Raw genomic sequence first — 12,632 nt, forward strand, 5'->3', positions numbered from 1 at the left:
ACGTGTGTAATTATAGTGATATATAGTTTATCAATTAAATGTGACACTAATATGAAAAAAAAGTACATAAATAAAAGTATAAATATATATATGCATATTAGTATGTATATATATATATATATATATATATATATATATATATATATATATATATATATATATATATATATATATTCAAATGTAAAGAAAACACGTGAACAAAAAAACTTGAGTGCGTCGGTGATTAATAACTCGAGCCACCTAATCAGCAATTGTACTGTAACAATACTGTGTTATTGTTTTGTTGTACATAGTAAAGATAATAACAATAATAGTAATAAAAATGATTATTATTATTATATAAAAAATAATAATAATAAAAGAGTTGAATATACAAAGCTAAACTTTTCTTATTAAAGATGAATAAATAAAAGATAAAGTAATAATAATGTAATGACTTCTGTCATTGTTGTTGAACTTGGAAAGCAAGAAAAGAATTATTGCTGATCGATGTGATGACTCGATGTGTGTTGTATTGGTATGAGTGGAAAAATTCTAATTAAATTTAATAGTCAATGGCAGAAATAAATTGCTTTTCAGATTAATAATCACTGGTATTATTATTATTTTTTTTTCTTTTTAATAGGAATGACTATTTTTATTGTTTTTTTTTTTTTTTTGGAAAATTTTAAATGATCATTTAATATGTATTGCATTTATTGTAAAGAAAATATTTTTTTCGAATTTTAAACGATAGTTTTCAAAGAATTATACTGTAAGGTTTTTATTATTATTTATTTGATGGTTGATGTAAAAAATACGGATTAACTTCTTTAATTTCTTTAAACTATTGTAGAAAATAAAATATCATAACGACAATTTTATTTAAGATGTGTATTAACTTTGGTACACGGAAAGAACATGATGACACTAAATATAATCTCAGATAATACTCAGTGATATCTGTGGTGAAAAAAAATTTCAGACTGTAGCTAAAAAAATTCAGATTATACTGTGTGATATCTGGATTATACTCATTGTAATCTGGATTATATTAGCTACTATCTAAATTTTTTTTTCACTCAGTATAATATGGGATGATATCCAGTGTCATCTTGTTCTTTATTCGCAAAATTTTGAGCTACTGAAGATTGTTAATTTTATTTTCTTATTTTTCTAAGTTTTTATTTGAAAGAGTTAATTTTTAAGAATTTATTTTAAAACTGTCATGAAACCATTTAATGATGATTAATACTTTTATGAACATGATAAAAATTTATTTTATTATTTTTTTTAATGGTTAAGCTCTACTGTAGATATTTATTATCAAATATTTATTTATTATTTATTTTATCGCAAAAATTTTTTAAATTATGTTGATAAAAATTTCATTTTTTGTGGATTTAAAACGATAAACAATTGTATGATTATAAAAAAATTTTTAGATGAAAAAAAAAAAAACTTGGGCATAATTTTATAAAAATGACAATTTTGAAAAAATGATTAGAAATTTTTACCGTAAAAAATCGCTTTAATACTTGTATTATTTCTTTAGATGACTTAAATATATTTATAAAAACTAAAAAGTAATACCCTAGAAGCCACCAGTGATTATTAAGCGAGAACTGTTGAATAATTTAGAGTGAATGCCAATAAAAAAAAAAATGATACCAAAATACGACTTCGGTCGCCCAATTGAGATCATATATAGTACAAAGTAAACATATATAACTGTAATATTGGATTAAAATAACAACAATAAGCGGATAAAAATTAAAGAAAAATAATGATAAAGATAATGATAATAATAATAATTATAATAATACTATTTTTATCTGCAAATTGCAAACGTGATTTAAAACAAAAAAAAAATATAGAAGCGAAAAAAAATAAATGGATCTCCGGTTCGTGGATATGGCACGTTCAATTAAATTTATATAAGAATTACTACGTCTAAGGTCTTGATACTATCAAATATAAAATCCTGCGATTCATAATTAAATAATATAAATAATAAATAAGTCGAGTCATCGGTACATTGTATTAACGTTTATCTTTTTGATTTCACCAGATTTATTGCATTAGAAAATTGAATTTATATTACTTACATGCATATATAATAAATATTATATATTATATATCTCGTATGATTTATATATAGGAATTGAGCAATAAATATATTCATATATATATATAAATATAAAAATGTAATAAATATATCGATGACTCAGCTTTGACAGTGTTCACAAAGTGAAAAAAAAATAATTATAAGAATCGCGGGATAATGGCCGCTGCCTTGCGTCGACACGTTAACATGAAAATGTAACGTAAAAGTGTTCAATTACTGAACAAATGTTTTGTTAAAAATACATATTTAAAAATACGGTTTTAAGTCGAGGGTAGAAATTAATAAAATATTAAATTAATATAATTGATTATTTAATATAATAAAATATAAAATAAATAAAAACTACGTTAACCATTGTACCATAACTTTGTAAATATGATAACTAGTTGCAAGAAAAATTTATTATTAATTATTACGAATAATTATTGCTATTAAGTAATTATTAATTATCATTATTAACTATTAATTATAATTAAATTATTAATTGATATAAAATGATATGTTTTTTTTTAAGGAAATCAACAGGTAATTTATAGGCTAGAACACTGTAGAAATAAAATTGTGTTATGTAAAAAGTAATTGGACACACTTAGGTAACACGTACTATTAATAACGTTAAAAAATAAAAAAAACTTCAATTAAATTACTCATAGTATAATATATTAATCAATATATAACATGATAAATCAATATATTATAATCTATGGGTATAAAATTGGTGAATATTAATATAAATATAAAGGAACAAGCGAATAATAAAATAATAATTACAAAATGGAGGATTTTAAATGACCAAATTATTTTTTTCGGTAATTTTAATGAGAGAGGTTATTTTTTTTTGTTTGTTTTTTGTTGATGGAAGGGGACAGTTTTTATAACGTTTCACAGCACTTTACTTTTGGTTGGTTATTTATTTAATTATTTATTGTTTGTTTTTATAAGTACTCTCTGGAATTTTTTTAAAAGATATTTTTATGCTTTTAGAAGAATTTTTCGAAAATTTTATGTTTATTATTTTTTATTATATAGTCTTTATTTTGTGAAATTCAAAATTAAAAATTAAAAATGGCATTCAAAACTTTACATAAAAAAAGTTAATTGAATTAAAAACAACTACACAGACGTAATATGTTGCAAAAAATCTGCAAATTATGAAAAATTCCAAATGAAAAAGTATTACAGTCGGTACACGGAAAGAACAAGATGACACTGGATATCATTCCAGATTATACTCAGTGATATCTGTGGTGAAAAAAAAACAGATATTAACTAGAAAAATCCAGATTATACTGCGTGATATCTAGATTATACTCATTCCCGTGCAAAAAAAATTCTGATTCAAAATGAATTTGAGATTGAAATTCATATTTTGACACAAATATGAATTAGTTTTGAAATCAATCCAAATTCAAAATTAATTTGTAGTTAGAAATTAGCATGCCTGTTGAACTTTTGATCCTGCTTCAGAATTCTAATAAAGATTTAAGAATATTAAGGATAAATTTTATACATAAAATATTTGTAAGTTCTACAGGCGTGCTAATTTCTATCTTATTGTAATCTTATTGTAATCAATTGTAATCTGGATTATACTAGTTACTATCTGAAATTTAATCTGGGATGATATCCAGTATCATCTTGTTCTTTCCGTGTACTTATTGATAAATACTTCTTAAGAATGTAATGAAATACTTTTGTTACACCCGTAAAGTTGCCATTCGCACAATTTGGCATGCTGTGGCTGTCATTATCAAACACTCGAAAGCTAATTAACAAAATCTTGATTAGAGTAACTAATTGCCTGCTACACAATTAAAAATTTTGCGTTATAGCTTCAAAAAATTTTGTGTTAAATATTTAAAACCTTAACATGTAAATTTATCACTTTTTTGTGTTAATTCTTTTAAATCAACACAAAAAAATATTGAATATTTAACACAAATTTTTTTGACACAATGATGCAAAATTTTTACTATGTAGAACAATTTTTAAAGTACCAATGTCATTTACCATTGTTGGACTGTTTCAATGTTAGTTTGAAATTTTTTTTTTAGGTGCCGGTGACAAAATCATAATTTTAATAAAAATTTTTTGAAGTTGATTTTATAAAACCAAATATCTGTGAAATTCTTAAAAGAGTATAAAATTTTTATAAAAAAATCCAGAGAGTAAATTTGCTCTAGTATTTAATCACAGTCAGTAATCTTAATAAAAATTATTCATATTTATTTATTTATTTATGAAAATTATGACTAACATATCTAACTATTTATTTTTTTTCCCTAATAGAACATATATTTTATAATTTTATTTTTATTTGTTAGATTCAGCCGTGAACGAAATAAAAAAAAGTGAAAAAATAAATGATTAAATAGTTAATAGCAGTTTAAAAAATTGGTTAAAAAACAAGAGATTAAATAATGATTTAAGATAATATAAAAATAAAAACAATAATTATTAAAAATCTATGTCTGATTCGTGTGTGTACGTGTGTTTTTTATATACAATGGTATTATAAATAATAATAATGATGATAAATAAAATAATAATAAAAAAATTTATAAATTTTATGGTGACACGTAAATTATTCAGTCTTTTAATTGCCGAGAAATTTATTACTAAAATAAATTAATATAATAAATATTTCCAAAGCTTTTCAACTATAAAGACGTGATAAATTAAATATTAATATCTTTTTCATCATTCATCAAAACATCATGCAGACTTATTTTTTGTACAATTAATATTTTACGCACACTTTGATAAAAATACTGAATTTATAATTTTGTTAAAAAAAAAAATAAAGCTTGACACTTATTTTCGATGATTCAAATTTGTCTCAACTAAAATACAGTATATTTATATTATATTAATAACACATATCTAAGTGCTTAAGTATAATACTGACATTGTTGTTATTATTTTTAATTTTCGCGGTTATATAAAATGTTTTTTTACAATTAAAGGAAAAATTTTTAGATTGGAAAAATAATGTGAATAATTAATAAAATAAAATTCAACTTTTTTGGAAATAATCGTTTAAATTACTGTTGATTTAATAAAATTTATAAATGTAATAATTAAATTTTTTTGCTTACAAAATAATGGTGAAAAAAAAAACATTTTTTATTATTATATTATAATTTAAAATTGATGATTTAAAAAAATATTTGTTTGTCTCCTTTCTAACGTCACAGTAACCGATAAAAACAGTTCGCACGACAATAAGGTATTGAATAGTTAAAAAAAAAAAAGTAAAATAATAATGATAAATAAAAAAGTAAAAGTAAATTAAATAAAAATAATGTAAATTACAAATGCAAACCAAGTATACATTTATTATATTTATTATATGACACGAATCATCGTACGGAAGACTAGGGTGAGATCATTATTAATTATTACTTATGATGGTGAAAGATGTATGTACTTATTGTTTATTGCAGACAAAGTAAATAATAGTAATTAATAATATTATTATTATTTTTATTTATTAAAAAAATGTGAAATAATTCTCATGTAGATTTATATATAAATAAAAATGTTGGAACAAATTTTAAACAAATGTGTGTCCAAACTAAATAATTTTATTTTATTTACTAAAAAATACTAGCAAGTAAAAAAAAGTCACCAAAGGATGAATTAAGTGAGAATAGAAAGAATTTAATTTGTTTGTTAAATTAATTATAATTGGAAAATTAAAAGAAAAAAACAATAAAACATTTTAATATTTCTGTAAGTAGTAAAACAAATAAATAAATTAAAAAATTATAGAGATGCTGAAATTGAATTTGAAAAATCATTTAAAAATACGGACCACAATTCGCGTTTGTATACTAAAAAAAAAAAATTAATAATATAATTGTATGTAAAAATAAAATAAATGCGAATATTTTTTAAAAATTAGTAAGAAAATTTTTTCACGTTTTTTTTCAATTCAATTACAGCATTTACTAATAATTATAACAATAATAATTATAATAACAATTATAATAGTTATAATAATACTATTACTAATAATAATAATAATATTAATAATAAAAATAATGTGTACCTATATGATAGACACATTTGAATGATCACAACGTGACAACTTGTAAACTATTGTAAACTACAATGTTATTTACGTTTTATGAAGAGCTTATTGTAGTCAAGGATTATTAAACACAACTTAAGTCGTAAAGGAATAATTGAGTGTAGCACGATAAAAAAAAACAAACAAAACAACAAATGAGGAACCTCTTTACACTTTTGCACGAGATGTGTGTTGTAATTAAAAAACCAAAACAATTGAGAATGTAATTAATGCTTTATAATCTAGAAATTAAACTTAATTTATTTATGATTAATATTATTTCCATCATGTTGTATTATGCCCTTCGATTACGTTTATTCTATTTACTGGGGTGATTTAAGAAAAATTAGTCATATCTGATCATACATTATATGTGAACAAATGTAATTAATAGCAGATAAAATTAAGCAAAATTAAATTTTGACTATGAAAATCAAGAAAGTATTATCATATCGTATTAAATTATTGTAAAATTATCCGTGCACTGATAGAAAAGTTAACTTGATTCAAGAAAAAAAATCTTGAATCAAGAACACCGTTTAAAGAAAATTTCTTCAATGTTTTTTGACCGTAAAAATTCAAACATTCTTATTCAAGTTAAAGTTTTATTGCCTATTGGTCAAGTGACTAGTTAATCTAATTCAAGCCAACAGATGGACATTCCATCTTCCCTATTAGTCGAGAGACATCCTCTCTTTACATCGATGCGGTCCATCGAACTTGAATACTAGTAAAGCTGGAAGTTTTGTGGTATCCGTTCGAGTTATAAAGATGTTAATTGAATGAAAGAAATGAAAGAAACTAAAGGAGAGCAAAGACAAACCTTAAAAAAATATATGGGGTCGGTTACCAAGTCAGGAATCGAACCTGGATCTCCCTGATAACATGTCAGGAGCTCTCACTTGACCAATAGGCAATAAAACTTTAATTTATAGATACACAATCGGTCAAATAAAAATAATTGTAATTCTTATTCAAGTTTTTTTTTTCTTTTTTAATTTTATTGTTGATTGCGGTCGATTTATAATTTGGAAAATTCATTTTTGATTACATTTTTATTTTGAAAGTCAAAACAAAGCATATTTGTCTTGTTTTTCATTTAAATTTGAGAGGGATTAATTTGTAAAGTCATAATATTTTTTTCTTCAAAAGATCGTGAAAAATTTAGCAAATTGAAAAAAATGTAATAATATTATAATTTACACATTTTTGAAAAATTTTTTAATTTCATTGTTCGATAAACTGTTTAGAAGCGATGCGATAATTTTTTAAATATCTTTATATTATACTTTGCATTCTACATTAAACATAAAATAATTAAAAAAAACAATTAGTCAATGAGACCAAGATGTACACCAGAAAATATGTAAAGTATAAAATATCAGCTAGTTAAATAGATATGCTTACAACATTTTTAATCTAATAATATTCAAGTGCCGACGGTATACAGTAAAAAAATTTTCATTAAATTTAACACAAATATTTGTGTTATTGACTGTTTTTACACAAACTAATGTTAATTCCACTTTCTAGTGTGTTAAATTAATACATGAGAATGTGAAATTCTACAAACTAGAGTGTAATATTCTACACAAAAATTTTTACACTTTACACAATGACGAAAAATTTTTTACAGTATACTTAATGACCAAATAGCAAGAGATGAACGTCATGATTTTTAGTGAATATGTAATTTATCTTTATTATATATTACTAGAAAAGATCGCTAAAATGCTAAACTATTTTATCTGTTATATATGATCGTGAATAATGTATGGACCATGATTAATTTTTTTTGAATTAAAAAAAAAATTCTTAGTGTGACTTTCATCAAGTTTCATGGGATCATATCAGTTTTCTTCAAAATTTCCAGAGCCTCAAACTCACATGAGCTACTCGATCAAATTGCAAACAACGAGTTGCATTCGATATTCGATCAAAAAATTTATTCCTATTTCTTAGCTTACAATAAAATTTTTTTTGCCCTCCGGGCGGAAAGTGGCAACTTTCGTCCCGCTGCGCTAAACTAAATTACCGCTTTCCGCCTTCGTCGGACAAAAAAATAGTATACACTCCTCGGGAAGTAAATAAGAAAGCCTCAGATCACATGTTTGTTGACCTCGGCTTCGCCTCGGCCAACAATTACATGTGATCTGAGACATTTCTTACTTTACTTCCCTAGGTGTGTAATATACTATTTTTTCTTTTCATGATACTATTATTTAATAATTACTTAATAACATAACACCAGCAAGGCAATAAAAAAGTGCGTCGCAAGATAGCAGTTTAAAAAAAAAAATAAACTTTATATTTAACTTTTAATAATCAAAGTCAATATCGATTAAACAAAAGTGATATATATCTTTTAAAATTTATTTTATTTTTTATTTCCAAAAAATTTATTTATTTATTCATAATTAGTGTATGAAATTTTTTCTTAAATTATCATATGATTGTTCTTTAAACCTTTTAACTGTAGTTATTATCAGCAAAAAATCCAGAATTAAATAAAGCTGATAAATTATTATTTTATAAATTCTGATACCTGATAAGAATTAAAAAATTTGAAAAATTCAGTTATGCTCGTTTAATAGAAAAGAGTTTAATTGCTTTGTCGAAACTTACAATTATAATTTTAACTACTTTAAAGATAATAAATAATTAGGCCAATTTAATACTTATTTCTCAGTACCGGCATCGTGTTTCCTCAACATAAGTTAAAATAGAAAAAAAAACTAAAATTTCAATTTTTAATAAATTTATTACTAATAAGTGTTGTTACAAATTTTTTATTTTTATTTATGAACTAAAATTTCAAAATTGTCACCTTTCAATACTAAATCATAGTAAGGAACGAGGCAATATTTGTAATGTGGAGGGTCAAGCATTCCAACAAATAAATGATGAATACTCTTAACACGATAAATAAAGACAGGTTTATTGCTTTTAGTTTTACCTGCGTAAACAGCTTTGTCGAGGGTGTAAGAAGAGTCTCTTCTCCACTCCACGTCAGAAGAAATCAGTATCTGCAAAAAGAAGAAAATTAGCTACGAACAGTATTTAATAATTGATCACATACATCATAATCAATATACTCAATATCAAAATAGCCATCTGAGGGCCGGCAGCGAGGATTATTTTTTTCTGATTCGCGCACTTTTTCTGGGATTGTGATATTGGACTTAGTTCCACAGCATACGTATACTCTACCAGTGAGATAAGTTCCGGCGAAGACTTTTTCAGTCGCATTTATTACATGATTTCTATGGACCCAGTATGCTTTAACTGCAAACAGATTTACCGGAAGATCAATAATTGAATTAAAAGACCAAGGTCATTGTCGTTGTCATTACATATTCATATATTCATTACAGTGTAAGAATAATATTATATCATGATAATGTTCATTGGTGAATCTCAGATTTTGAGACAAATATACAATATATATAAATGTCATATCAGTAATTTTTTATTTACTTGGGGAAAATAATTTTTTTTGGGTCAATTCAGATTAAATTCCACTCAAATAAATCAGTTTGGATAAAAATTAATCATAAAATCACGGTGATCCATTATAAAATTTTGCAGATACCTCCATGACTTCATGATGAATTTATTTCTAAACTACATTGATAGAAGGATTTGTTAATGTTTACCAAACTTTATTAACTGTTCATTAATGATTTTTTAATATTAGATGATTCAATTGTTTATCAAATGATTATGATTTATTAACAGTAAAATAATATTCATTAATAGTTAACAAATCATTCATTAAACTCAATTTATAAACTGTACAGAGAGAAAATAATAGATTTTATTCTTATGTAAAATGGTAACCATTACTACGTCAAATAGTAACAGAAATTTTTTTAAGAATCCTGTGTAAATTTGCTGAGAAAAATCTTAGAAATTTTGATAAAAATATGAACAATCACTTATTCGATGCGGAATTAAATTCTGAAAATAATGTTATTGATTTTTTTATTTTTTTGATAAAGATTTCAATTTGTTACTGACAAAAAACATAAATAAAATAAAAAATCTCAGTATTTCGTTAATAACTCTATAACTATGGGTGAAATCAAAAATCGGAAAAAAAAATCCTTAAAGAGGAGGAACAAAAATTATTGTTTTTGAAGCTAGAGTTCTGGGAGTCAAGACTTTTTTTTAAAAATTTTCCTTTTCTTTAAGGATCTTTTTTCCGATTATTGATATCACCTATAGTTATTGAGTTATTTATGAAATACTAAGATTTTTTATTTTGTTAATGTTTTTTGTTAAGAACAAATTTAAATTTTTATCGAAAAATAAAAAAACAACAACATTAATTTTCAGAATTTACTTTCGCATTGAATGAGTGATTGTTCATACTTTTATCACAATTTCTAAGATTTTTCCCAGCAAATTTACACAGGACTCTTACAAAAATTTCCGTTACTATGTAACTTAGTAATGGTTACCATTCTACATGGGAGTATGATCTATTCTTTTCTCTCCGTGTGTGTATAAATATTTGTTAACTGTTAGTAAATATTAATTAAGCATTATATCGGTCCAACCGAGAATAGTAGGAATGGCTTTCTCTAGAACCTCCAAACGTGGAGATCTGATAAACTTGGCCTCCTAAAATTGAACCAAAATCAATAACCTTTTACTTTTGAAAATTCTTAATTTTTAAAATAGGAAGTTAAAAATATTCGTTAAAAATTAAAAAATAGTTATTTATATTCAATGAATAAATTTCCAAATAAAAAAAATTTATAAATTTTTTCATCAGTAAATTCATGTGAGTTGAATTTCATTTTCATTGGCAAGAAAAATTTGTTTATCGAAATATTTATATAGTATTTATTTATATCTCAAATACAGTAAAATATTTTGCGTCATTGCGTCAAAAAAATGTTGTGTTAAATATTTAACACTTTTATGTGTAAATTTAACATTTATTCTGTTAAATCAATACAAAAAAGTGTTAAATATTTAACATAAAAATTTTTAACACAAAATTTTTGAACGCATTGACGCAAAATTTTTTACTGTGTATTTGTGTTAAAATATCAGATTCGCGATTATATTCATAACGAACATCATCACAGGATACTTTTACATACCTCCAGGTTTTGAAGATAACATTTTTCCATATTTTGCATATTCAACATACTGGCAAATACCTGACTCACAGGAGAAGGAGGTTGAAAGACAGTCAGATGGCTTGGAACACTTTGAATAGAGTCCACCGTAGCATGAATTTTCGTGTTCGATGTAATCAGGCTTGCATTTACATTTTCTTTCATAACACTCCGAAAAGGCAATCTCACAATTTTTGGAAGATTTACAAAGTGCGTGTAATACTTCTGTAAAGAGAGTTTGTAGTATTGTCATTACTCATTACAATAATGAATAACTAATGAATGAGTCGCAGACTTACTTGGTGGCGCCTCAGAGAAACATCCTATAGAAGTCTGAATTCTTCCAAGAAACATTCCAATGAAGATGTATAAAATAAACATATTTATTTTTTTGCCCTCTGGGCGGAAAGTGGCAACTTTGGTCTCACTGCGCTAAACAAAGTTGCCGCTTTCCTCCTTCCTCGGACAAAAAAATATTATACAGCCCTTGGGAAGTAAAAAAGAAAACCTCAGATCACATGTTTGTTGACCTCGGCTTCGCCTCGGCCAACAATTACATGTGATCTGAGGCTTTTCTTATTTTCCTTCCCAAGGGGTGTAATATACTATTTCACCATTGTAAATTTCTATGCGGTTAAAGTCAGAGAATCTTTATAGTTACCTATTTTGCAGCTTGTGTAGCCACGTAGACATGGACAGGGAGAAGATATCTTTGTCTAAACTTATAACTAGTATTATTATTATTATTATTATTATTATTATTATTATTATGCTTTACTTGTACACCTCTCGGTTTTTACAAGGCTAATTCCTCTTTTTCTCCTAGCTCTACGCTTTTTCTATTTCTCATATTGGACCTCAGCAAGTCCCACCCGACACTTCATTTTTACTTTAATTTTTGCGGCTGTGGACTGACTTGTGCTTTCTGTACCGTATTCACCTTGAACCTCGCCTCTCAGGCTGTTGGAACAGAACCATGGGGAAACCACAGAGAAAACCCATGATGGTACAGTTGGAGCTGGGCTAAGGCTACCGTGATTGATAAGAAACTTTTCTTTATCGACCACTGGAGCATTAAGCCCCTCTCCTAGTGTGCAGAGATCCCTCGCGCGAGCCAACGCCGACTAGAGTGGTCACCCATTCAAGTTGTTGCTTAAATGGGTGATCACCCAAGTCAGACGTGTGCCGCCCGGCTATCTCTGCCACTTTCAGAAAGCTGGCAACGTAACGCACATATTTTTATTTATAATCACTGAAAAATAGTGGTGCGTGCCGGGATCGAACCCGGGTCCCACTCTTTCGAAAAGAGGGCACCGAG

The 12,632-nt window shown here is 25.3% G+C and overlaps 1 protein-coding gene across 1 annotated transcript; it reads right to left on the reverse strand.

The window, feature by feature from the left end:
• Positions 1 to 8,954: 8,954 nt before the first annotated feature.
• LOC123262238 lies at positions 8,955 to 12,413 on the reverse strand. Its single transcript, XM_044724393.1, has 5 exons — positions 11,976 to 12,413; positions 11,614 to 11,654; positions 11,297 to 11,539; positions 9,262 to 9,467; positions 8,955 to 9,208 (listed from the first exon to the last, which is right to left on the reverse strand). Exons 1-5 carry the CDS (start codon positions 12,005 to 12,007, stop codon positions 8,978 to 8,980), a joined length of 753 nt encoding a protein of 250 aa, XP_044580328.1. The 5' UTR covers positions 12,008 to 12,413; the 3' UTR covers positions 8,955 to 8,977.
• Positions 12,414 to 12,632: the final 219 nt, after the last annotated feature.

Source organism: Cotesia glomerata, linkage group LG3 (assembly GCF_020080835.1).
Source record: "Cotesia glomerata isolate CgM1 linkage group LG3, MPM_Cglom_v2.3, whole genome shotgun sequence".
NCBI classification, from domain to species: Eukaryota; Metazoa; Arthropoda; class Insecta; order Hymenoptera; family Braconidae; genus Cotesia; species Cotesia glomerata.

Excerpts from the sequence above, each read along its gene's own strand:
- LOC123262238 (XM_044724393.1), bottom strand. The coding sequence starts at position 12,007 with ATGTCTACGTGGCTACACAAGCTGCAAAATAG. Across the intron at positions 9,468-11,296 it reads GTTATCTTCAAAACCTGGAG|TTAAAGCATACTGGGTCCAT; the intron begins GTATGTAAAAGT and ends ATCTGTTTGCAG. Across the intron at positions 9,209-9,261 it reads TTGAGTATATTGATTATGAT|ATACTGATTTCTTCTGACGT; the intron begins GTATGTGATCAA and ends TTCTTTTTGCAG.